Source organism: Zonotrichia albicollis, chromosome 6 (assembly GCF_047830755.1).
Source record: "Zonotrichia albicollis isolate bZonAlb1 chromosome 6, bZonAlb1.hap1, whole genome shotgun sequence".
Taxonomy (NCBI): Eukaryota; Metazoa; Chordata; class Aves; order Passeriformes; family Passerellidae; genus Zonotrichia; species Zonotrichia albicollis.
In genome coordinates, this window is record NC_133824.1 from 22,528,871 (window position 1) to 22,556,859 (window position 27,989).

Sequence of the window (27,989 nt, forward strand, 5' to 3'; positions counted from 1 at the left end):
GATGTGCTGTGTCCCTCAGGTTTGCAGGTGATGCCAAATTGGAGGGGAGGGAGGTAGGACTTTCAATAACGTGGCTCTCGATGTGGGAATGGGGAAACAGAAGGGGACTTCCTGATGTTTGGCCAGGACAAGTGTGAAATCCTGCGCCTGGGCTGGAATAATCCACTGCCTGGGGCAGAGGGCTGCCTGTCAAGTCAGGAGAGGAAAAACAATCCCCATAGGAAAGTGAAGTTCTTCATTTGATTTACTGTCTTTGGCAATTAAGTAGCCTCTCTGAATGATAATGTTTGCCCCAGTTTGAGCAGGGGTTTGACTAGGTGACCTTGAGAGAAGTCAGATTCACTTTTGTGATCCTAAATTGTATAAATGAGCAGGCAGCTGTGAAGGAACTCTGTCAAAACATGCCAAAGTAATTCCAGTCTGTCTGAAATCAAGAATGTTTTGGTAATCTGAGTGCTGTGTACAGGCTTCTTAGAGTTTCATGATGAAATTGGTACAAGCAGCATAAACTTTTGTGCAGAAAGAGCAGAGTATTAGATTCAGATTAAATCTCTGTCAACAACTTGGATGCTTTCAAAGACTGTCACGTACCAGTGGACTTTTTTCTTTCCCTGAAGATTGAGTTTGGATATCTCTGTTAGTCCTGAATTGGACTTTTCTTTGAATGACAAGTACAATAAATAAGAACCAGGATGCTGTTAAATGCAACACATCTAGTGAGAGATGAAAGGTTCTATAAAAAAAAACAAAACTCGATTTTATACTTGCTCCCTAAAAGTATTGCCAAAAGTATCTCTGCTCAATCATAAATTAGTTGGTTATCTTTTCCAGAATTTAGCAGTGTAGCGTGTCAAGATTGGAACGGTATTATGCTGTGAAAGAAATTGTGTTTGATTTTAATTTTCCAGAGTAATATCCCTTGTGAGGAAGTCTGACAGTCAAGTGTTACTTATTAAAGTTGGTATTTGAATCTTACTTTGCTTTTCAGTGGTGGATGTTACATGTTAACTATTGGATGGACATGGTTTTATTTGGTGTGTTTCTGCATCCTGGTGTAGAGTGGGTGGAACTGATATGTTCTGCTTTAGGTTAAGTGTGGCAAAAGGTGTATGAAAGTGAACAAAAATTACCCATTTTCTCAAGATTTAGGCAACAAGAATGGTGAGCCTTCTCAACAGATTATGGTAGATACAATAAGTAGCCTCATTTAGGGTCTTCCATTTTAAACAAATCAGAATAATTATTTTCATCTGGTCTAGTTTGAACCTTCTAGTGTCTGGCTGGAAGAAATCAAATGCATTTTCTATTTCAAGTGTGTTTCCAGAGTTTCTTGTGAAACATGTAGCGTGGTACATATGATATACTCTGTTACCTCCAATGCACTGCAAGGGACTGAAAAAAGTTGATCAAAAGATGATAAAATGCCATGAGACAAAAAAGCTGCAATGTCACATTTCATTTTTCAGGTTGTGCTTGTCTTTCAGTCTGCTTGTGTTTAGAGTTCATAAATTCAAATATATAGTTTTAGAAAACCTGCCAATATATTTGTAGGTTTTTTCACATTTTTACACTCTTGCCAGGCACGAAATTTGCCTTATCATATGCTGGTCTGCACCTCAATTTCTATTTTAGGAAAGCTGAAAATCAGTTAGAAGGGTTAAGTACAGGGAGATGTAATGAGCAGTTCGTCCACTGTAAAATACTCTTGTTGCATTTTGGATGAATGCATAGTGACAAAAGTAGGAGCAAGCCTTCAGGACATTATAGTGTTGCTTGTAGTATCAGTTCTCTTGATGCTCAGATTGTTGCTCAGATTCTTCATAACCAGACTGTGATCTTATGGCCTTTTTCTTTTTCTCCCTCCCCTCTTTAAAGTCATTTTACTGTACTTCTAGTTTGGAGAAGTGTCTGTCCTCTAAATGCTAATATGGTTTAGGGCTTTTTTGCACTATTGTAACATTGTATTTTTTCTCTCCTGATATATGATTTATGGAGGAGCTTTTTTTAAATTTGACTGCAGTACTACTGATGTTCTCTGTGGAACCACCCACCAAGACAGCTGGCAGCTCCATCCATTGTAGACCTTGTACCAGCATTCACAGCATGGCTGGAAGCTAAGGGGGCATGTCTGGTGTCTCAAGTTCAAACTGCTGAGTCCTAGATAGTGAAACTACTTAAAATATTTGAGATTATAGCTCTCTCTGATCCAGACTTTTTATATGTTTCACGCTTGTTCTTTGGGCATTTTTTTCTTCTTTCACAGACAATCTTTCAAAGTGTTGCATTTTTCTGCTTCAGAATATTTTAGTCTTAACCTTTTGAATGTAGGAGAAACCCGGATCTGAGGAACAGCTCTTCTTTTTTCCTGCCACCCATTTTTAATTTGGCTATAAATATAAATGTATTTCTAATACACAAAATCTGCAAAAGAGAATAATTTGATTTTCCCCTCTCAAGGGCTGTTATTAGTGTACTGTGTCCAGGAACACTATGGATATTGCTTTAAAAAAAGTATTCTTCCCTCAGTGTAAGTTTCCTTTACCTTATCCTTTGTGTACTGTCAACTAATTTATACTTTCACTGGCTCTTTTCTGGTAGGAAATTGGTCCAATTCAGTCAGGCAAAACACATGCTTTCAAATAATTCATGCTTATCTACTTGGACAGATAAAATCCTATTGCTCAGGTACTTCAAAACAAAATTAACCAAGCAGTAGTGCTGTTAACAGACATGAGTTTATTTCTGGCTTCATGGCAGTTTATTGTTTCAGACTGGATTTTTTTGATAGTTGTTACTTTGTAGAGTGAAATTAGAATGTACCTCTCTAGTAGTAGCTTCTATTGTTGGTATTTACAGACTGAACAAAATTAGTTCAGTCCACATAGACCTGTTGAATAATACTTCAGTATTGACTTGGAGTCCAAAATAAAACTTTAAAATGTTTCCAAGCTGAAATTTATTTTCTTATTTGGCTTTATATCACATTTCAGCTGTACCTTTAGGTACCTCCCCACTGATAATATTTCTGGGGTGTTTATTGGTTTGGGGATGTGTGTATGTGTGTGTTTCAATTTCTTCATAGCTTTAAGTGGTTGAAGTCTGACAGACCTTTTTAGTTGCTTATATTGAGATGTAGATGTTTTCATAGCACCTGTATGTGAAGGGTTCTTAGAATTCTCTCAGACAGTCTGAGTTACAAGTGCATGGAATAATTTGCCCACTGCTGTTCTGACTGAGGCCATTGTATTGCAAAAGCTGGGGATTTTGTCTTGGATGACTGTAGTAACCCTTTCTTACATCTGCTAATGGAAAGTATGTTTTTTAGTAGCAGTCTCATCTGCTGTATTTTAGGCCATTGATTCATTGCAAAATCAAGAAAAACAGAGTTTTCTAAGTAACTTTAAAAGCTCCAGTAAGCCCTCTACCCTCTTATAACAGGATTCTCTTAGAATGTAGGATCTTTAAAAGTTGTTGGCCAGTTTGTTTCATAACCTGAAGCCTCTCAAGTTATTTGAGCAAGCTTAGAAATTGAGCACTATTTGTTAAATACCATTCTCCTTGTATGAGTTACTGAGTAACAAATTCAGGCTTTAATTTTCCAGAGCCTCTTCCTGCCTCTCAGGACACTTGCTGTGAAGTTCAAACATTGTTTTCAGGCTGGTGAGGTAATTCCTAGTGTACGCTCTGCTAAGGATGCACATCTGTTAACTTGCATGGGACTTACGCCAAATTCCACTTAAGTTGAAAAGTACTTTTGTGCTATTGATTTTAATTGGTTCCCCACAGTTTCAGGTGCTGAAGTGACCAGAATGTGATAAAAGGACGACCCACACATGTATTAAGTATGGTTTGTGTCTTGAGCCTTGATTTCTAAAATAAATTGAAATGAGATTTTCTGCAGTGTGCATACATGCTTACAAGGTGATTTTAAAGTATGCTTGCTGTTCAGCAAAGACTTTGTAGAATGCTGCCTTCCTTTTAAGAAAAGGGGAGCAAAGAAGATGGAAGGCATAAGTGATCCAGAAAAATAGAGTGAACTGAAATTCTCAATCACCAAATATTCTCCAGTTAAGAGAAAAGACTCTACCATGCCAGGACAAGGTGAACTACTAAAATAAAATGCTCTAGGTCAGGATCAGCTGGAGGTCTATTCTGATTGAGAGGTCCCCTGATGAAGATTTTGGTGTCTGTGTTGTGAGAAATTCATCATTCTTCCCTGGGACATGGCTTGAATATCTATTATCTTCCCTAGAGTGACCCTGCTTTGGTAGATCTGCCTGAGCACCATGCTGTCCTCTCAACTAGGTTTTAACTAAAAGCACACACAATAAATCTGCTGGTTTTGACTAGAAGTATCTTGAGTCCTCAGATGCAGCTGACTGTGCACAGGAAAAAGGAGGTGGGAAAAGTTTGAAAGTTGGCTGCTTTGCAATATAAAGTAGTAAAAGGCAATTCAAACAAAACCTGGAAGTTCAGTCATCATTCTGGAAGTGAAAATGTGTTTAATAAGATTCCTTTGCGGATATTTGCAGTTAAGCAGAAGCTTTCTCTCTGGTGACAAAATGAAGTCTGCCATTCTTGCCACTGTTACCTACATTTGTCTATATAACTCCCACTATGAAAAGCAGTTGCCTTGATATCAGTAACTTACACTATATTGCTGTAGTATTTTAAGAATTATTTAAGCAAGTTATTAATTTAAAACTGAAAAATTTCTATACTTATAGCTTTAAAATTTTGGTAGAAACAAGAGATGAGTCTTCTGCAATGGATATGGATGATGAGGGGTTCAGGTGTTTGAATAGTCATAAAGTTTGTTTTTAAGGACAATTATTTGCATAGTTCTGTGAAAAATAAATGGGGAGGGGGAACCAAAGGCAAGGCATTCTGCCTCTAAGCAGCGGTTTTTTATTAATACAGTCATGTTGGAAGACTCTCACTTCAAGCTTATAACACTTCATGGTGTCATAAGCATGAACAAAAAATTGTATTTTTTCATTGCAACTCAAACCAATTTTTTTTTTTTTTCATTTAAAGTCACCAGAACACTTTTTTATCTAGTCCTTTATCTTGGGAAGATACAGCACATATCTCAACCTGTATTTCCAGGTTAACCAATTTTTTTAGTATTGATTTTTCTTTTTCTAGTCAACAGATAACTTGCTTGTAGAAAGAAAATTTATTACTTACAAATGACTTCATTTCAAACAGTGTATGAATATACATTAATTAAGAGAAAGGCATTTCATAGATTTTTATCCTGAAGCATGAGTCTGGCAACTTATGGGCAGTGATGCAGTAGAGCTGATCTAAGCAGGCAGATGATGCATATTGCTATCTGAACTACTGGGAAAGGCTGTGGGAAAACCAGTATGTGTTTAGACTTAAAAGTAGTTTGCCTCTTTTGTATCTGAAAGCTTCTCTTTCTTCCAATTTGATGTCAAAACATTATGATGTGCCTAAAGAAACAGAAGGAATTAATGTTTGGTTACAGTGCTGTGTATTTAGGGCCATTTACATCCTCATGTCCTATTTGGCAAGTGGAGAAGGTGGGACTGTGCTGCTTGTCCCTGCTTTCAACTCCTTAGATCCCAGATGGTGAGAAAGCAGCACTGTCAAATGAAGGAAAGAGGAAATATGGGCAAAAAAAAAAAAAAAAGAGATGCCATTCTGAGAAGTCAGGCCTCAACTTAGGAACATTTTGACCAGCAAGCGGGAATTTAAACCTGCCCCAGTTTTAGCTGGTTTTGTTTATTTTCAGTGAGGCTAGCTGTCTTTTGCTGCAAACATATCCTTTCTTTTCTCTGTACCTGAAAAAAAAAAATTAATCCTGGAAGTGGCAACATAAGTCTGAATTCTTTTTGCCACAGTCTTCTCAGAGCATCCTTTTGTATTATATATAGATCCTTGAGGTCTAAGAAGTGTGGCAGGTGTGCAAGAGGTAATAGTTGGACAATCACAGTGGGAAGGCTCAAAGTTCTAGAATTAATTCAGACTGCACATTAAATCAGTATTAGTTGAAACTGTTCTGAGAAAACATGAAACACTACAATTTTTGGTGCTCAAACTCAGAGCTGGAGTTGATAAGTAGCAAAGCAGATTGGAAACAGTTTTCCTAAAATTCACACGGTATACTAAGACAGTTTCATGTATATCTGGCTCTTACTCCTCATGACCTAAATAAGTCAGAAGGCACCTGTTTGCTCCATCTTGATTCTCAGCTTTATTTTTCTGATTGTTGGAAAGGTATTGTAGGAAAATCTGGAAGTTGCCTGCCAAGACCATACTTTGGGGACCATGTGTCCTGAACAGTAGTAGCTTGAACTACCTTGTAGCCTTGCAGAACAGAGTAATACAAACTTGTACCATCATAAGGGTTATGGGAATGTGTGTGTGTCCTTTCCCCTGCTTAGTCTTCATTTCCTTGCTTTGGGAAGAGTGTAAGGCTTTGAAATGAGGGGAAAACAATTGTCAGGTTGTCTTAGTGACAGCAAGACCTTCTTATACTGAAGGAATAGAGATAGATCATCTTTTCTTTCCTTTTGCTTTGGAGTTATATAGGTAAGAATAGCAAATGGGGGCCAGGCCTCATAGGTATCTTAATGCCTTTTCTTCAAGCCTTTGTATTTTGACATTTGAAAGAAAACCCAAGAAATACTTCTTTCTCAAACTTCTGGGGCATTTCTACAAGTTACTTGTGCTTTGTCCTCTGAGACAACATTGCAGAATTGAGTAGCAACTGGACAAAGATACAAAAAAGTCACCAACCTCACAAAGTCTTCCATCATAAATTGCTGTAGCTGATTTCTCACATTTTCTTACTTCACTGATAACTCTATGTTGCTTAAAAAGAAGAAATCTTATTTTCATCTATGACATGCAGAAATGCTATATGAACCTACCATTTATTGATGGCTTCCAAATAAATGTAATTGGTCCACACTGCTACAGCTTGTTATTTTGAAGGCACAGTGTTACAGTTTTAGAAAAAAAGGCAAAGCAAACATAAAAAAACACTTAAAATTGAAGCATAACTTAAATATTGGCTTTTATTAAGATAGATGATGATTATGTAAGATCTTAGCAAAAATGCCTAAATGATTTGTTGGAGAGGGAATACGTCTAGGTATATGTAATTACTTCCACATTTTTTCTTTTTTTTTTTAGAAAATACTTTTTACGTGTTTGCAAGATAACTCCCACTCAGTGGCTGGTGAAGTGCTCTAGTTTTTTAAGCAATATAATGAGCAGCAAGTGAGGATGGTTTTCCTGGCTGCCAAAGGGTTTCTCAGTAGTTACAGTGACTGCCATATTACTGTCAAGCTGTCATGGACTAAGTGATGGCTTTAAAGCATGTTTGGTGGGTTCATGAGTAGCTGATTTTTTGAATGCTATAGAAATGCTAATGTTTCCAAAAATACTACCACACAAAAGGTGAAATGCAGCTAGATCTGTTTGGCTGTGCACAGTAATCATGAGTGTGAGATGTAAAGGAGGAGCTGCTGTTTTCCCAGGAGGATTGCACCATTTATTTTAAGACTGAATTTCTGCATAAGGTGATGACATACCCATGGTCCTTGTAGATTCCTTCGTAGAGGAGTAGCCCTCTTGGCCTCTCCCAGAGTTATGTGGTGGATGATACAGAAACAGTCATCTGATGCTTTTATAGTTCATCAATAACAGGCATTTTTGGGAGGTGATGAAGTTTGGAAATCTAATGTAAATCTTTCACTGCAGTACAGAGCACTAATGGCTCCAAATGAAGACAAAGCTGCTGTTTATTGATTATTAAAAGTGCTATATAAAGAAGTTTGGAAAAGTAGATTTTGGATGTGTCAAGTGAACCAGTTTCTGGAGATGCTGAGATTAGACATTTAGTGTTTAAATATCATCTGTAAAATTTTATATTCTCACCTTGAAAGATTAATACCCCCTGTTTCCAAGAGCATTTAAATGTATGTCATGTATAAGCCTTCAGAACAATAGGAAGTTTGCTATATTAAAGTTTAAGGCTATACATTTTGTGATTGGTTATCCATGAGACTGAGAGGGAAAAACATATAGTGCTTCCTGGTGTCAAACCCTTTGTTTTGCAGAGCTGATAGTGTTAATTATATGTGTGATTTACATATAGTAGGCACAATTTTTTTTTTTAATACATAGCTCATTTAGCAGTAGATCATTGCCCATTTTGCATGGAAAGAGAATAATCCACAGGCCATAAAAGTTGAGCCACTGTTAAATAACCTTCAGTTAGTACTGATTTGTAGAAGATATGTGAAACTTGGTCTAGAATGCTGTAAAGTGTTTGAATACAAACAAAGAGTAAATTTAGGGAAGATAGGCACATAAACTTGTACAGTTTTTGAGTCTGTTTCACACTCACTGTTGTGTAGGTTTGAAGTAGAAACAGAACCTGTATATACCCTGTAGGTATAGATAGATTTCCTGACACCCCTAACTTATTGGGATTGTTACATTTTGGATGCATGGGCCATGGAGGCAGCAATGAATCTTTAATACTAATCTCACTTCTTAGTAATAGCAGTCTTTGCATTTCAGTAGTCATTGTGGTCTAATTTTGCTGCTACCTTTCTGATACTACATTGATCTTCTGTGTTCTGTACTATTTGGTGTAAGATTCTAATCACCTACTTCACCCTGCACCAGTTTGGCTCTCAGTGCTTCCACTGTCAATGAGATTTCTGGCAACTTGTTTGCTACATTCTTGTCAATAGGCTGATCAATATACTGAGTCCAGCTGTGCTTTCTATTCCAAGGTAGCTTCTTAAAAACAATTATCTCCCTTGTGGAATGCTAGTATCTCTTTTATCTTTTTCCCTGCTGAAATTTCCTTGGAATGAATTTTCTGTTTATGAAGTTGGTGTTAGGACTTTCACAGACACACTCAGAACTGAAAAAATCTAAATCTGAGATACTGAAAAGAGCTTTTCGTATTAATCTGCGTTTGCTAATGTATTCCAAAGTACATTTAACAACAAGACACTGATCTGTGCATTTTAAAATTTTCATCCTAAGAACCAATATTAACTTTTTAACTTCATTGAATGATAAGGTATTACATCAGTATTTACTTAGTGTTTAACTGTCTTCTGAGTGCAGAAGTGCATCCAGCACACTTTTTCAGAGTGGGAAGCCTGTTACTTTTCCTGGATATCTGGGCAAATGGGGTGCACAAAAATAAGCAATCTTGCTGTTTAAGTCTTGATTATTTTAGAAGCTCTCTTTGACTGCCAGCATCTAAAAGCAGAGAAAAGCAACTTTTCCAATAATACTCTTATTTGGTGGACAATATGGGTAAAATTATTTTTGGAAAGAGTTTAGGTAGGAAAAAAATAGATGACACACCAGCTTTAGTAGATTATGCAATACAATGATTATACAAATTATTTCTTCACTGAAAGTGGAAATGTGTCTGGGAGTGACTTAACGTACAGCAACAGAAAGCTGACATGTAAATAAAATACACATTTGACTACAGAAAGTGTCTAAAGCTACTTATAGAACTTCCATGGGGTTACACTGATTAAAAGAATATTTGTTTAGAGAAAACATCTAGTGCAGGAAGTCAATTTTCCTGCTGTTGAAAAGCCTTAAGTGCTCTTTGAAAACACGATTCTGACTTAATGATACACTAATTTGAGCATTGTATTGCTTTTTTCATTCTTTTCCAAAATCAGTGCAGTCTTCTTTTTTGTGATTTTTAACATACCTTTTGTTTATAATAAGTAATATTATTATTCATGGTTGTTGTTTGTGGTACCTAATATTTGGAAGGGAAGATGTAAAAAAAAACTTTAGTTCCTTAATTCTTATACCTGTGTTTTTCACAGACTATTGTCTGATTTGATGGATTTGCTATGTAGTAAGCACATGTACCTATATTTCTTGGCTGGCAATCAAATGTCACAAATGTTGGTGGTGTTATACAAATATGTCCTACATGTACCATGTTGCGAAAAGACTGGAAAAACACTTCATATTTTTCAATCAGCAATATGAAATTTAGTCTAAAGTAACAGTTTTTTTTAATAAGGTGTATATACTTACATGGTCATGTATTTGGGGTTTTTTTTCCTTCTCTGTTTTCCTAAATTGAGAGAAAGAAAGTATTAATACTCAGTGCTGAATATGAGACACCTAAGCAAATTGGCATGGGGGAAAGAGAACAGTAAGGTAATTGATGGTGCATTTTTCCTATGAGGAAAATCTGAGAGAACTGGGTTTTTTCAGCCTGAAGAAGAGAATGCCTTGAAATGACCTAATTGCAGCCTTCCAGTACCTGAGAGCCTACAAGAAATCTGGAGAGGGACTTTTTACAAGAGCATGTCGTGATAGGGCAAAGGGAAATGGCTTCACACTGCAAGAGAGTAGATTTAGGTTCGATATTAGGAAAAAAAGTCTTTACTGGGAGGGTGGTGAGGCCCTGGGATAGGCTGCCCAGAAAGGGGGTCAGGGACCTGTCCCTGGAGATGTCTAGGACAGACTGGATGGATCTCTGAGCAACCTGACCATGGCCGGGAGATAGGAACTGGGTGATCTTTAAGGTCCCTTCAAACCCAGACCATTCTGTGATTGTAAGAATGAAATGGAAAGACCCTTGTTGTAGTGCTGGGTGCTGGGTTTTTTCCGGATATTGGTAACTTAAGTTGATAATGGCTAAAATATATCCAATTTTGAGTACTAAACAGCTTGTTTGGCATCATACCACCATTCTGAGAATAAGGAATATGCTTTTCAGTATGTTATCCTGGAAAGATAATGCATTCTGCTGTCAGAATTGGTGACATGCATCTGCTTCATGAGACACTGTAGAAAATACACTAGCAAAACAACTACTGATAAGTGAAGTAAACAGCATGCTCCTGAATCACAAAGCCCATTTCAGTTATATGTTTTTCTATATGTTCAGTGACAAACAAGAAACCAGCCCAAGCATCTATTACAAAGGTGAAGCAATTTGAAGGCTCCACGTCGTTTGTGAGGAGAACGCAGTGGATGCTCGAGCAGCTCCGCCAGGTCAATGGTATAGACCCTAATCGGGTGAGTTTGAAATCTTTTCTAGAGAATGAAAATTCAGCTGTTATGTAACTGATTTGGGAACCAGGCATTCTTTCTATTCAAAGGGTATCTGGAAATATAAGATACAGGTTTAAGTGCAAATTCTCAAAAAAAGAAATAGCTAAGTGGGATATGTGAAGTAAATTTTAATGGGAAACATAGGAGGAGACTAAAACTCGGTCATATGGATTTTTTCTTCTTGTCTTTCCATACTTTCCTTACTACTTTCTCTTTTCTTTGTATAGAGCAGTGTAAGAGCCTTGTTTGCTTCAGCTTTAAGCCTCTTGGGGTCTACTTTGGCATGCAGCTGTGCTATGAGATAGAGCAATAGGTAGAAGTAAGTACAGAGGAGGTTGCTGAGATTCAAGTTTGTGAAATCTTGTGAATACTGCATTTTTTCTAGGACAGTCCTTTCCTCAGATATTTTGGCATTCCTTATCTTATGCTAGAAAATGTGGTAGTGTCCTTTAGCTGCAAATGGCAAGTGAACACTGATTTAAACAAAAAACTACCAAAAATAAAATAAAACAAATCAACCCTATATTAAATAGCTGTGGAATTATTCCTTTAATTTGGGCTATGCAGCTCACCTTGAGCTATCTCAAGATGAGGTTGTACGAATATGTCTTAGGCTTATGAATGCAACTCTCCAGTACTAAAACAACATATGTAGAAGTTTAAAATGTGTCTCATATTATGTACTCACAAAGTGATTTTGTGGTTCTTTTTATAGCAAAATATTTTTGTGACTAGCTCCCTTGTTTCTTCAAAGCTGTGCTCTGATCAGCCGCCTAAGCATCTTAACTATGGTGCACCAAATTCTATCACTACCCAAGTCTTGGTTAGTACCTAAGTCCCTAGTACCAAAGGGTACTACTACCTAAAGACTTGGTACAAAAAAGAACCCTTTGGCCACTGCCCTATGAAATGCAAGGAGTGGAATTATTTTTTCTGTGGGTAAAGGGACTATGAAAGCAAGTGAAATGACAAAGAGGTAAGGGATAAGAGTTTTAGGTCTTTTTACAGCATCTGCTATGCAGCTAGACATAACAGATTGAGTCCTACCAAGCTCTTAAGCTTAGAAATGTTTCCTTCAAGCTCATCTCCTTGTGAATTTCCAGGGTTATCAGCTGGAAAAAAACATTTACTAGATCAGCTTGCAAAGCAGTGTTTCCCAAATATTAAATGTATAGCATGATTCTTGCTTCAATTCCTTTTATTTTGGCAGTAGAATCTGGTATAGAGCTGCACTGTGATTTGTTCTGGGAGTGGCCTTTTGCTCATGTTATCCTGAGTCCTTTGCAACACTTTGCATTAAATACGATAACTAGGACTTGTTAATTGCTTAGGACTTAGCTTATTTGTTTGGTTGAGCATGGAGAGCAGATCCACATCCTCTATAACATAGTGTGACCATAGATTTTGTGTTGAGAGACATAAATGCTTGCATAATATAGATGACACAAATAACTGTATATCTGAAGACAGCAATGGCTTCTTCTGAGAATTTGGCTTTTAATTTTTTTATCTAAAATATAATTTTTTTTCAGATCTTTTTGTCATAGCTGACTATTCCTCATTAAAAATAACAGTAAAAAAGCCTTCCTGCCTGTTTGGTCTTTTTCATTCAAAAATATGGAGAATACCAGGATGGTTATTAGTTGCATGACCTTTCTGCTTTTTGCAATACAGTACGTTTCATAAAATATCTTTCTCTAAATCATTTTTAAAACAGGTATAACAGTAGTCTTCTTCTTTTTTTTTTTTCTTCTAGGATTCCCCAGAATTCGATTTACTATTTGAAAATGCGTTTGACCAATGGGTAGCAAACACAGCTTCAGAAAAATGCACATTCTTTCAGGTTCTACATCACACTTGTCAGCGATACCTTACAGACAAGAAGCCAGAATTTATCAACTGCCAATCTAAAATTATGGGAGGTAAGTGAATCAAAGCTTAATACTTTGCAGCTGGACATGAAATTATTTGCATGTGATTTATTCTGTGTTCAGATAATCTTGCAGCCTAATGACATCTTGAAATCATGGGTCTGAACATGCTAACTTAGCAGTAAACTTCTAGGTTCAGCATTTCTCCACCAAGCACCACTTCACACTCTTCTGTTACTTTTTCATTCCTTTTATTTTAGCTACTGAAACTGATAAACTATTGATTGACAAATTTATCTATATCTGTTTTCTTTTAGTGTCTTCTCAAACTAAGAAGAAATGTGCAAAATTTCTTGTGTGTTCTCTCATTCTGCCCTTTTCCATGTGAATAGAAGTTCTTTGTTTTCTTCTTGGTGTAGTGGTGAGGAGGGAGCTGCATTAGTGGGAGAAGATATACTCTACAGTTTTTCTATTTCATATATGAAGTCTCATGTTGGTTATCTGTTTGCTAACTTTTCTTACTTCATTCCTTCCTGCAAATAAGTCGTTACTAATAAAGCAAAACTCATTTTGCCTTTGAACTTGTTATTCTTTTAAGCTTGACCTGTCCAAAATCGAGTTCCTGATTCAACTGACCCTGTATTAAATTTATCCTGAACAAGTGTCATCAGAGTGGAAAAAACTGCCACTGAAGTTCATAAATAGATGTTTAACTTCTACTTTTTTGACACACACTAGACTCTACCATGTCCCATGAAGCAAACCCAAATTCTACCTTTGGCAGCTTCCTAGATAAAATGGGAGTATTCAGTAATCCTGTGATAGCAGGTGATGACCATTTCCATATTCCTTGCATGCCATTCTGACTGGGCACAAGTCTGGTCTGTGTATGTACACACACAGTGCTGCATACAGACATTGTATAGGAGCTAATGAATCTGCTCATGGATACAGTCCTTCTGCTGTTCTTCACACTGTCAACTTTTCCCTCCCACTGGGTGATACACTCTGGGTAGGTTTAAATTTGACAGAACCTGTACAAACTGTAAACCAAATAATAGTTGACTAAATCTAAGTGACTTGCTGTGTCAACCTCACTAAGCCAGCTGTTTGTATCAAAACCCATTTAGTCCAAAACCTGAAATACTAAGAGGATTTTCTGGAATGTGTGTTGAAATGTGTTGTCAAGCTCAAATTCATCCCGACTAGAGAAAGTAAGGTCCAAGTGTAGCCAAGCAAACCAAAGAACATAGACCTGAGGATATAGTTTGAACTATATTATATCCAGTTGAGAATTTACAACTTGGGGCTTTTTGTTGTTGCTGTTATGTTGGTGTTTTTTGCTAACTAGTCAAAGCAGTGTATTCAAATCATACTTAAATCTTAGTGCAATCAGATTTCAAGGCTTGTCACTTCATCCCCTCAGCCAAGGCAGCATAACATTTAAAGTGATATTCTTGTGAACTTTCTGGGGATGTGAAATTAATACTTTTTCTTTTTGATGGTTTGACAGTTTAACTTCTAATACTCTACAAAATTTTTTAAAAATAAATTATATAGAATATATATATGCATGCATTAATGTGTTTTTTTAAGTCACTATATAGATATGCCCATCTATAATGTGTGTAATGTGTATCTTGTAGCTAATGCATATTTTCAAAAATAAAAAAAATTGCCACCAAAGAACAGTTCTTGCTAAGTGGAACTGAAGATGAAAGAACTTGAAGGGCTTGTTTACAAGCCTACTTATCTTATTGAACCTTGTTCCTTCCTAAAGGATAAGTGTGAAGAAAGTGAAACTCATGCTACTCCTGTTTCTGCAGGAAGTGCTTAGGAGCTTAGCTTTAAGTAAATAAGGGTGTTCTGGTGGAACTCCAGACCCTCTTCATGGCCTTCCTCCTTTTACCTCCTTTCTCTCTCTCACACAGATACCCATGCATTTCCCCCTATAGACCAGAGCCCTGCTACTGACTCTCCTTCTGCAGAATCATTTTTTGCCTTATTTTCATTTGTGTGTCATATAATTATGGTTTGCAGAGTTAAATAGGCTAGACTATTTTCTGTAACTTGATTAATGACATCAGTACTTGCAGCAATAATGAGAACTGACTGATGGTGTGGGTGCTAATTCAGAGAACAAAGAAAAAAATTCAAGTTTAGGCAGACTGTAACAAGATTCCTCCTACAAGTGTCTTAAACTAAATATTTCAGGTTTGTCTTATGTTTAGAATTTAGGTGAGCCCTGTCCATAGCTTACATGCATTCTGGATGTTGTCATGGAGAAGAAAGGCAGGCTTTGGGGCTAGAGGCCTTTTTTGACTGATTGCTCCCCTTGTGTAAATTTATTCCATACAGGTTCTGATACCGGGATGTCTGTAATTTGGAGTATCTTTGTGTTATGTTATTTGGTGGCCATGTTAGTCAGGTTGTATTGCTTTTGCAAAGCAAAGTTGGAGATGGCTGGTGTGCAGAAACCCTTAGAGGTTGTGTTCATTGGAACAGCTTGATTCTTGACATAGCATTAAACTGACACTGAGGATGCATTTGGTTCTCATTTCTGGATAGGACCTTGAGATACAGCCATTGAAACTCTTTAGAGGTTAACTCAGGCCCTATAATAAAGAACAAACATTTACTGCCACCTTTAGATGCATATTAGAAATGCATTTGGTTTTAAGCTTTGTCCTACCTCTACACATGATATTTAACAATTGTTCTGCTGAATTAATAAAAATATTCTTGGAAACCCAAAATGATGGCATCTTTACCTTTGTGACCTTTTCTGTAGGACACCCTGCAGGAGTTATTAATGAATCACTATGTTTCCTCCAAGAATAAAATGCCAGTGTGGGAACGGTAATGAGTACTTTTCCCATACAGTATTACTCATCTTGGCTTACCACATTTGAGACCTGCTAAGCATAGTTTGCCATACACAGCAAGATTAATGACTGCCCAAAGGAGACAAACAAAAACTTGTGTTAGAAATTGCCCTGAGCATCCTGGTCTAGTGGGTGGCATCCCTGTCCATGGTGGGCGTTTGGAAATAGATCCATCTTTAAGGTCCCTTCCCACCCAGGCCGTTATATGACTCTGTGAATTAGGATGGGAAAAAAGACAATTGTTGCCCTCCCTTCTGTCAAATACCTGGTAGTTGGTTGTTTGTTTCAGTTCTCACCTGAAAGACATTGAAAACAATGTATATTTGAACATAATACTTTTGCAGACATTCCCATGTAAATTAATTCTGATGGAAATTAACTTGACCCCCAAAAAATTTAAAAAATGAACAAAAAACAATAACAACAAAGGTGAGTTATCTGCAATATGTTATTTTGGTGGTTTGCTGTTTTGAAATGACCAATCAAATTTAGCCATGTTCCCATACAGAAATTTTTTTTTTCAGTTTATTTAGGTATTTTTTGCCAACATATACCAAATACTCAGTTATTATCATTCTAGAGATTAAAATATTAGAAGTGTTTTCTGCTGCCTATTTCAGATGCTTGCTCTTATGTCCTGCATATTCATGTCAAGATTAATTCTGCTTTGCAGTTTTACTTAACTGTATGTATTTTACTGATCTTAAACACATAAGCCATGTATTGAGATTCAAATTAATAAGAATAGTTGAGATCTTTTTTGAGATAGAAATTTGGCATATAATCTGAGCTCTAAATTAACTTCTAAAAGAGGAAACTTGTAAGGAAAACAAAAGTACGTTATGTTTTTGCAAAATCTGTAGGGATACATAAACTGAGAAGGGACATTTATCATTATAAAGGTTGGTTCCTTTTTCTGATACGTATGACTTTGAGACAAGGTAATGTAGAAAGCATTAAACAACATCTTTGCTTGACTTTCTGAAGATTGAAGGTTTAAGTAAGATGTTCTCTTCAAGATGCAGAATATTGCTGTTTGCCATAGAAATTGGTTGTTTTTTTGGGGTTTTTTTTGTTTTTTTTTAATCTAGTTGTTAGATTTTGATGTTTACAGAGCCAGACTGGGGCTCTGTGCTTTGTTATAGTTACTGATTCTGAAAGTGTCTGATTGGTTAGACTGTCATTTGGTATAAATCTTAATTTTTATTGAAAATATTGCTTAAGTTAGAATTAATTTTATAATGTATTAGATTAGAATTTAAAGTTTTACAAGTTTAAATATAATTTTCCATTTGGAAAGTGGGTAAAGATTGTGTTAATCTGAAATTGATCCTAGTTAGGTATTTCCTTAATGTATAACTAATACACATTATACAGTAACAACCTGTCCTGGCATCAATGCCAGTAATTAAGAACATTAATGGGAGAAGATAAGATTTTCTGTAAGGAATTTGTGACCTGTCCATTCATCTCTTAATCCTTGTTCTGTATATTCTCCAGAACTGCTAGAAATGTAAAACATAATTTCTTTTAATGAAGGAAAAAAACCAGTCCTGGGTGACAGACAAATGAAATCTGTAAAAGGGAAAATTATTTCCTAATTTCAGTAATTTGATTAAGCTTTAATACTGTATTGATGTAGAAAGGCAGAGACATCAAATGCTATGATGGTGTTGAACCCTAGAAGAATCCCAAAGTGTGTGAATGTATTTGGCTTGGAAAACTATAAATAACAGCCTTTTTCTTTTTTTAATTTGAACGTTTATTAGCACTCAGACCAGATTATGACCAAAAAAAAAAAAGTATAAAGAAAATACTTTTTATTTTTAAAGAATGTATTATGTTTATGTATTTTTAAAGAAAATACATTAAAAAAATACCTTTTTTTAATGAAAATCCTACCTGTGACAAGGGAAACTAGCCTGGCCCCATGTTGTGTTACAGGGAATGAACACTAGAGATCACATCCTCCAGCTGCACAGTTAAGAGGAAATACAGCTTCCTGGACTCATAAACTAATGATGATATTGATTAAAAGGTTGCAACATGTTTCAAATGCTCTCTGCAGGTAGATGTTATTTGCTGTGCTTTCCTATAGAAAGTTGATGATAAGTAAGCTGAAGGCTGGTGTTTTTCTTCTTTACTGGATTGGTTTTAGCACACCTGAGTTATGACACACTCAGTTTGTCAGTCCTGTCCGCCCCCCCAAGGACTTCTTGAGGCACTTCTTACCCAGAGGTGGAATTTATCTTCAATGTAATTTATGATCATAGTGGCAGAGCTATTCACTGCCAATTTTACCCTGATTTCTTTTACTAAGATATCTTTCACTGTTTTACCTCACCTAGCTTCATTAGCTTAGTGTTTTTGATAGATTTTGAAGGTGCAAGTCTGATTTACACATACTCAGTATGTTTATACTTACATAGATAAATTTTTATATGGATAAAACATTGGCTTAGGTTTGAATATATATTTTACAGCATTTGGAATTCATCAGTTTTTGCCTAAAATGAGATGGATGTCAGTTCTGTTTTGTGCTGCTGAGCATTACTTGGTTGGTGAAAGCTATTTTCTGGTCACCTTTGTGTGTAACCAAGCAAGACCAGACAGAGTTTTTTGTCCTATATAAAACTTCCTTTAATCTAGCTGACCTCTGATGTGGAAAGGTGATTGTCCATGTTCATAATGACTTCAGAACTGTTAGAAATGTAAAATAGCATTGCTTTTCTATTTCTCATAAAATCAGCCTTGGTTGATAGACACATTGGTAAAAGGGAAAAACCCACCACCTGAATGCTCAGGTTCAAATGTTTCAAAAACCTGTTTCAAAATCTAAAATCTTCCTTTTCTGTTCCTGCAACCTGGTATTTCCTATGTTTCAGTGTTGGTTCACTGTTAGATCATTTAATGCAGCATTTTTCCCAGTCTGGAAAGTGAATGCATCTGGTGCATCAATAGTGATAACTATTCAAAGTACCTCTATGGAACATAGTTTGTTGAATGAACCCAGATACATTTCTCAATATTTCTGAACTTCTTAGACCCTTGAGAATAATTTTTGCATAAATTCTCAGGTTACTTGAGTCCAGAAAACTCAAGTGAAGCATTAAATAACAGTTTTTTCTTAATGACATTGCTCTGAATATTTGACCTTGTCTTGTTTGTAAATCACACAGCCACTCGCTCAAATATGTTGCTGAAATAAGCAAACATATATTGTTCTTAATGAATTGCTGCAGTTATCATTTTCTTATCTTTTTGAATTTTAATTCTTTCCAGTCTGTCAGAAAGGATCTGTTTAAAGAATCACTTCTTGATCTTCTGATGAAAGTCCTGTATACTGTGTTTTTTCATTATCAGTCTCTGTAAAAATTATAAGGCACTGGCATTACTATGTATCAGAACAAAGTCAGTAGGAAGTGTGAATTAACTTGTACTTGTTGTCCAGCATTGTCTCCATTCCAAAAATCATTCTAGACTTAGTACATTGTAATTCCTCATGACTAGCAGGAATTCATTAGTGTTGACATTTTCAGTTTTCTGAACTTCTTCTGCTGACACAAGTAGGATCAATTCAGTATGTATAATGGCTCTCTTTCTACTTCGATAGCATAGGTCATTTCTTTTCTGAAGCATTTTAGAATTTTCTTTATCTTTCACAGTTCCCATATTGACATAAGAAAGTGGAATACCTTGTTTGGATAGTCTTATTTGCTAACATAAGAAACGCTATAAATTTTTTTACCGCTGAGCAATAAAATGATCCATATTTTCATCTCATTCCTCCATTTCAATTCTGTGTACATAATTTATTTTTTTTAAGTCTGTTGGCAATGCAGATGCTTAAATTAGCCCATTTTAATTCTAACTCTCTTTTCCATCCCTTGATATTGTCATTCTATCCTAGCTTATTTATATATATTCAGCATCCACATTGGAATAGAATGTTAGTCTCTACTCTTCTTTGAATTCAAACAAAAAAACTAGTTTTTAAGTGTCTGGGATCTTTCATTTGGTCTCCAAATGTACATGTATATGAAAGTTTGCTCCTAACCCAGCTTTCTAAGCTCTTTAGATTTCTGACATTGAAGAGGTAAATATAAAATATCAAACTGTAGACCATTTTTCTAGGTAGCAGAGAAAAATCTCTTCCAGGCTACTTAAGCCATTTGAAAAGTAACTCACAGAATTTAGTTTCAGTGACTTGATATTTTGATATTTATGGATTAGCATTATTGTTTAATATAAAATATTAATAAATAGAACACAGTGTGTAGTCTTGGTGATGTCTTAAGGTCAAAGTGTTGGATTTTTCAGAATTACTTACAAAAGGATTGTTTCAGAAGGCCCACTGTGTTATGATAGTAATTTCCTAAGTAGGTTATTTATTGATTTTTCTGTCTCTTTCTTCACAGTATTTAAGCTCACTCATAAAATGCAAAACAGATTGGATGTACATCACTTTCACTCACTGTGGACTTTATTGCATTACATATTTTTCTTCATTAAATAATATATGGTGATGGATCTGTATAATATTTTCTGTTCCCTCTCCACTGCCAGGCCACTAACATCAAATGGATTTTTTCAATGTTTGCTTTTATTTACATTTGGCAGAGATACAAAATTACTACCTTGACCAGGTGCTGATTTTGGAAATCAGTAGATACCCCCAGTTTGCACACGTGTATTAACACTATTCTTTCTGTTTCCTTCTCCCTTCCTTCCTTCTCCTTGAAGGCTGGTGCTAAAGGTGGTGTTTTAAAGCTGGTTATTGATTTGGTCAGGAGGGTATGGAGTGTGAAGTTCTCTACAGTGTTGACTTAAAGGCTGCCAGTTTGGAGAATCATTGCTGGCTTGGACAGGTTTTTAGTAGCATATGCTTTCATAGCATAGCAAATTAAGGTCCTTCAGACTCCCTTATCCCCCTTCAGGGGCCATAGCAGACTTCTCTTTGTTCACTGTGAGCTTCAGCTCACGGTTAGTTGGCTGTTGAGTACCTGGATACTGTGATTGCTCTGCAATTTTTTTTTCCCCATCTTAAAATGTACCTTGCAAATCTAAGGAGCTGACATGGCTAATGAGAGCAGAGGAAGAAATTTATCTCTGTTGTCAATAAGGCTTATCTTGTTTTGTTGCTTGCTAATGAAGATGCTGAACAGTCAGGATGATCATTTTGCCTCGTATATCCTCTGTAATTGGTAGGACCTTTTTAAAAGTATAGTGTTGTGATGCACAGTGTTCTTTGTTATTGTTAGAAATAACTTGCAAGCATCTGTTTAACTCCCAAGGTTATAGGTATTATTTAACTACTAGCAGGAATAAAATACACGTTTTCTTCATATAAGAGTTGAGATAAATTTGCCCTCTTTTTGTACTAAAAGTACAAGATTTCAGATACACAAAAATAAATTGTGGGCAGATGTAAATAATGTTCAGAAGCAATGAAGTGACAAACTAGGGTTGTATTAGAACATGCTACAGTATAAAATATTATATGTAACTATGACTGATATTATAGACTTTATTTCATTGCAAATCAGGAAGACTGAAAAGTATGGGTCAAATATGAATAGTTTTACTGAGGTTTAAAATGCATTCATAATGTACTGAGTTTGGGGTTTTTTTCCTTTTTCTGTTTTACATGGTTGGAACAAAATACCAGATTAGATGAATTTTTAAGTCTCTTTGCATCAGCATAATACACAATATTTGCCTGCCTTTTTATATTTAAATTTGTTCCTGGCCAGTTTTTGTATTGATGGATATTAAAAGATCCAGATGTGTCAGAAGAAATTGCCTAGCCCACGTGGGAACAGGGGAAAGTACTGTAACCAGTTTAAATTTGGGATCACTTCTTACTTTGAAACCTGCATTTCTTTTCAGGGTAGAATAAGATTTTTACAAAGGTGAAACCATTGATTGTGTCTCTTGGGAGTACAATGATTCTTAATGTTGCATTATTTGTAAAGGCTTAATTCAGTGCAGAATATCTACCACTTCATCAAAATAATTACCAGGCTTTTTGAAGGCTATAAACTTTCCAGATTCAGGTGCAAAGACTTACAGAAATGTTTTGTTTACTTTCAAAGAAAGTGAAAGTCCATGGCAATCCTGCTATCCAGGCTGTGAGACTTCTAGATTTTATGGTCAAATATAATTTGGGAAGTAAGTTATGTTTGAAGGATAAATTGAGAAGTTGATGTTCATATTTAAGTTCAGATTCAAGTTTTCAAAGCTGGAAATCCAGTGAAGATTGTACTTACTATAAATGTTCTCTCTTTCAGATCACTTAGGCATTCTTTCTGGATGATAATTTAAATATTGAAATTATCTAGAGAACATTCAATTTGTGTGGAATTCATTAAGTTGTAAGAGTGTATCATCTTACAGCATTACAATCCCAGAAGTACTGTTTCTATAATTTTCTACTTATTATCTCAAGCTGTTTAATAAGGCTTTCACATGGCTATTTAAGAGAGGTCAGTGAGAGATGTTTTTTTCTGTTTGGGTCTTTTTAGTAGCTCTTCCCTCTTTTATTCAAGAGAGCTCTTAACCAAGGCTGTCAGCGCAGCACCAATATGCATGAAAGGATGTGTAACAGTGAAGAAGGAGGGGAATAATGTGTTTGTCCTGTGGACCTTCATAACCAACTGTTGTGTTACAGATGTGATGGAAAGCCTTGGGTTAATGTTAGTCTAGGAAATGTAACTCTGTGGTAACGATGATTTCAACAAAACAAATGTGCTCAGCAAGGAGAGGCAGCTAATGGATGTGTGAGGTAGACCATCGGTTGAAACTTCATCAGTTGATGTTGAAATAATGTAGCATCCTGAGTTAGATGCTTAGACTTCACTTAATCCTTTATAATTATTGTGGTGTTTCTTGGGTATCATTCCAGACTAATTTGCTCCTTATTGTGAGCAGTTTCATGACAGTCTTAGCAGTAGAAGAGGTTTGCCTTCATGTCTTCAGTGCTGTGTTGTAGTAATGAGCAGCTCTTAACTTTTTTTTTATGGCATAATTCTTTCTTCCAACAAAATGTATGATTTTGATTGGTGAATATAGCTAATGTGTGGGAGTCACCTGAACCTTGACAGACTTAGGAGAAACTTTCAGATCAGCAAAACTTGTAATTGCCTCTTGAGCTTTCTGTGGTCACTTGTTTCATTCTAAAGTGTTGTTTTCAGTGATTCGGTACAGTTTGGAGGTGGAGGAAGAGATTGGGTTTTTGTAAAGTGCTGTCTATAAGAGCAGTGTTCAAGCTGGTTTTTATTGACAGTGGTTGATTGAAACAGATGAGAGTAATGTGCATAATTAGCAGAAAAAGCTATTCAGACATAAACATACGTCAGTCATACCAGTCTTAGGTGATTGGGATGGTGCTAAAATACTGTCCATATAGCTCCTGCATTTCCCTGAGGAAGGGCTGGCACAGCTAGTTGCTCTCAGGTCCGATGCTGCATTTTTCATTTGATGGTTTGCAGCCATTGCTCTTGACTGATTTTATCCTGACCTTGAACAGTTCTTACTCAGTTTTCATTCTTACTCATGAGCCATAACTTTATTTTCAGTTTATGTGGTAATAGAAGTTGGTGATTTTGAATATGCCGCTTAAGTGGCAAACACAGAATTTTCAAACTCACTTACCTGATTAAGAAATAGGAATGTGTTGACAAATACACTGTGTTCCATACCTCCATTGTTGCAGGTTAATGCATTATGTTTCTCAGTAATAATTAACACTACTTAAGCAGAAGCTCGATCAATAGTATTGACACAATGTCTGCAAGAGCTACCTTTGTTTAACAGAATGCTGTGGTTCATTTTCAGGGCATGTTGCTGTCTAACTCTCCTACCCATTCTAAAAGAAATGTCAATACTTCAGTGAATTCAATTTGAAACAATACAACAAAATTGCATCAGGAGATGTGTTAACACTTTGGACTGCCTTGTCAGGGAAAAGTGTGTTCGGCTTTCTGTTGGTTTTGGCTGGGATGGAGCTTGTTTTTCTTCATAACAGCCAGTACAGTGTTGAATTTTAGATTTGGTAACACACCAGTGTTGGTAACACACCAGTGTTTTAGGTGAGGTGTGCTTACACAGTGTCAAGACCTTCATGGTCTCTTCCTTCTGCCTTGTCACCCATAAAATGGCCTGGGAGGGAACACAAACAGGGAATCTTACCAAAACTGACCAAGGAGATGCTCCATGCCATGTAACAGCATGCTCAGCAATAAAACTGGAGGGGAAACTACCTTTTCTAGGGAAACTACCCTTTCCCAAAGTAGACATTGCTCAGGGACTAACTGAGCATTAGGCCAGTGCTGAGTGTTGGCTGGTGACTGATTCTTTTTACATCATTTATACCATAGGCTTTCATTAAAAATAGATTTTTTTTCTTTTAAATATTAAATATAACTTTTCATAGTAGTCATTGGTTGGGGGATTTTCTTATTCTATATGAAATGTGTTCTATCATTCTGAATATTCCCTATGGAAAAATATTCCACTTTTGAATCAAACTTGTTTGTTTGAATATTTCAGTGTGTGGTCATGAAGAAATGTAATAAGTACAGCATTTCATTAATGGCAGAAATGGCTGGAAGGATTTAACCAAAAAAAACCCTCACATGTTTTCTTTATAGAATGACATCAATATCAGTAAAAATTGACATGGGAGTTAGCCCATTTCCAGTTATTTTACCTGTCAGCTGATCAAAATCAGCAAAGCTTGCAAGTTTTTTCAGTGTTCACGATGCTCACAGCTCTCACTTGTGACCCCAGGGGAACAACATCTAAGATTAATATTTAAATTTGCCAGCTCATTGACAAACAGAAGCTTGCATGGTGCATAGCTGCTGTTCTTTGTTTTAATTACACGTTCTGCTTCTTGTCAGGTTGGCTGTAATATGAGATCCTGCTGAATTCCAGAACTTTTCCAGAGTAAGCCTCTTTAACACAAAATTGTCATAATGGGTAAATGTCGGTAAATGTCACTGCACAGTAAGATTTTTGGGCAATATTGATTTTATACTCCCCAAGAAAATTACCCTTTCTAGAGATCAAATCAGACTTTCTTCCTGCAGGGTTTTCAGAATTATTACATACAAGTTTTTTCACATTTGGATCTTCAGAGATGAAGTTTTTCCCATTTACTTCCCTCTGGAGATCAGAGGTCCCTTATTGGGCCAGAAGCCCAATCCCCCCATTTAAAATTAATCATCATGATGGAATATAATTTAATACTGATTTTAATTTGTTGGGATCTATCTATAAAAAGATATTTGCTTAAAAATAATAAATTTGCTAGAAAATATAGTAAAAGTAACAGCATAATCCACATACCTTGCTCTCACCCCAAGATTAACAAGATTTCGACCAGTAATGATCAGAGACAAATTCCTATAATGGAATGATGCAAAGATAATGCTAAAGTATTTTTTCTGATTCTGCTGCTTGAAATTTGACTCTGTAATTAGTTAAGCTGTTCAAAAGTGTGAATAATTTACATTATATTGTTGCTGTGGAGTACTGAATAAAAGAAAATGTCAAAAGAGGAGGAAGTATTTTAATTATCAAGATACCTCATCAGTGAAAAAAATCTATTTTGTTTTACTCTTATGGCCCCTATATCACCGTTTAAAATAAAAAGGCACTAGCATCAGAGATAAAACTTCCTTTTGCTTATGACTGTAGCAGGAAAACTTGTGCTACTTAACTGCCCAGAGAAGAGATTTTTCTATTGCCTTGCAGAACCACAATAAGGGTTGGGTTTTTTGTAATACAGCTTTGTCTTGATGTAAGATTTTGCAAGTCACACTGAGAAATGAGAATACACTGTGTTTGCTAAGCAATAAAAATGTTGAACCCTTAAGGTTATTCAGGTAATTTATTTTGTCATGTTTTGGGGGGTTTTTTTGTTGTTTTTTTTTTTTTAAGACCTCATCTTTACAACATAATTATGTTTTATTTCCAATGGTCTGCAGAAGTCATTCTGTTCATGTGCTGCTCTCAACTTTTTGTCAGCTAATTGTCTGCTGTGTTTCAGGCTATGTTGATTTTCTTTCATTTTTGTGTTTCTAGTTTGCATATATTTAAATATGGGAGATAAAACACCAGAAATCATCTTGATATGTTCAAGATGATACTTTTTGAGCTAAAAGTAGGGGTGGTTCTTTTTTTGGAGAAGTTCATGGAAATAATTTAGTCAAGATACATATAAAGATACTCTTTGACTCAAGAAAACCGCAAAGCCACAAATAGTATTGTAGACTTGGAAAATATATTAGTTAAGTATCACTATATATTTATTTTGCTCTAAAAATTTTATTGAAAATGTCTGCTGATTCTTGCATTTTTATAATTTTCATAGTTGTCCACTGAGTTTTGTTAACATCTGCAGAATTTTTCTTGAAACATAGAGAACATTCAAATCAGATCAGTGCAAAATGTATTTTAGTCCTGTATTTTGTTTTTTATAGCAGCATTGTGGTTTAGGAATGGTATTCCTCTCTCTAGTGCTCCAATCAAAACTGTGACAGCATTCACTTCCCCTCCCCCTCCAGCAGAAAGCACAAAATGCAAAGATTAGTGCTTGAGATAAGAAAAATTTACTGAAAACAACAATGAGAAAATGAACAGTGATAGCAAGAATACTAATTACAAATAATCAAAGCTAACTGCATTTATTTCCTTCTCAGAAGTAGGTAGTTGCTAAATGCTTTATTAATGCACGTACAATTAAAATTGAATACTCGTGTTTGCAAATCAGTCACTGTAGAGTCTGATCACTAATCTAAAGATAAATCTCTGCATTGAGCTGAAATATCTTTGATATGGTTAATAAAGAATGCGATGAACCTTTTATGAATGTGTGATAAAACAAATTATGCAATCTAAATAATGGTATCTCTAGAGACCAATTAGTTTCTTTGCATACTTGATTATGACAGTATTCCTGTATCTTTCAGGTATTGGGCATGGTGGCTAAAGGATGTATTTTTCATTGGGCATGATAGAAGTCCTAAAGCTGACTTCTTGGGGTGTAAGAGCCTCTTGATACGAACCTACAAGGGTTATCAAAGTTCAGCACCTGGCTCTGCACAGGACACCCCAGGAGTCACACCATGTGTCTGAGAGCGTTGTCAAATGCTGCTTGAGCTCTGTCAGGCTGGTGCTGTGACCACTGCCCAGGGGAGCCTGTCCACTGCCCAAACACCTTTTGGGTAAAAAACCTTTTTCTAATATCCAAAATAAACTGAAGAGGCCAGTCAGTGCCTGCCCCTCCTCTTCCCCTCAGGAGAAGTTGTAGACTGCTGTGAGTTCTGCCCTCAGTCTCCTTCAGGCTGAGCAAGCCAGGTGACCTCAACCACTCCTCGTATGGCTTCTCCTCTAGATCCTTCACCACCTTTGCAGTCCTTCTTTGGCCACCCTCCAATAGCTTTACATCCTTTGAGTGTTGTGGTGCTGAAAACTGCACACAGGACTTGAGGTGAGCAGAGCGGGACAGTCCCCTCCCTTGCCTGGCCAGTGACACTGTGCCTGATGCCCCCTGGCCCTCCTGGCTTCCAGGGCACTGCTGGCTCAGATTCAAGTTGACATTGACCATGGCACTGCTCTCCAGCATCTTGTTCCTCAGTCCATATGTAAATCCAGGGTTGCTTCATCCCAAGTGCAGAATCCAGCACCTTCCTTTGTTGAACTTCATGTAGCTGGTGATTGCATGGCCTTCTGATTTGTCAAGGTCTTTCTGCAGGGCCCCTCTGCCATGATGGGAGTCAACAACTCCTCCCAGTTTAGTATTATCTGAAAACTTAGTATACATATGATTCCTGCATCCAAGTTCTTTTTGAAGATGTTGAAAACTGGGCCCTGCAGAGCCCTACTTGTGACAGGTCAGCAGCCTGGTGTCACCCCATTCACTGTAACCCTTTGTACCTGAGCCATGAGCCAGTTGCTCACCCATCATATGCTCTGTTTATCCAACTGTGTGCTGGACATTTTGTCTAGAAGCATACTGTGAAAGACAGTATGAGAAGCTTTACTAATGAAATCCTAAAGGAATCCATCAGCATGAAAAACATCTCTCAGGATATTTTGAATCAGAGTAGTTACCTCCTGAAGAACA

The 27,989-nt window shown here is 36.3% G+C and overlaps 1 protein-coding gene across 4 annotated transcripts in view; it reads left to right on the forward strand.

The window, feature by feature from the left end:
* Positions 1 to 27,989, forward strand: part of STXBP6 (syntaxin binding protein 6) — a 98,494-nt gene that overhangs the window by 62,052 nt on the left and 8,453 nt on the right. For 3 of the 4 annotated variants that reach the window (XM_074542760.1, XM_005479875.4, XM_074542761.1), the window contains exons 3-4: positions 10,934 to 11,064; positions 12,857 to 13,022. The exons of the other annotated variant lie outside the window; for it this stretch is intronic. In XM_074542760.1, the coding sequence (XP_074398861.1) occupies positions 10,934 to 11,064; positions 12,857 to 13,022 (297 nt within the window). The remainder of the gene's footprint in view (positions 1 to 10,933; positions 11,065 to 12,856; positions 13,023 to 27,989) is intronic. 4 annotated transcript variants of the gene reach the window in all.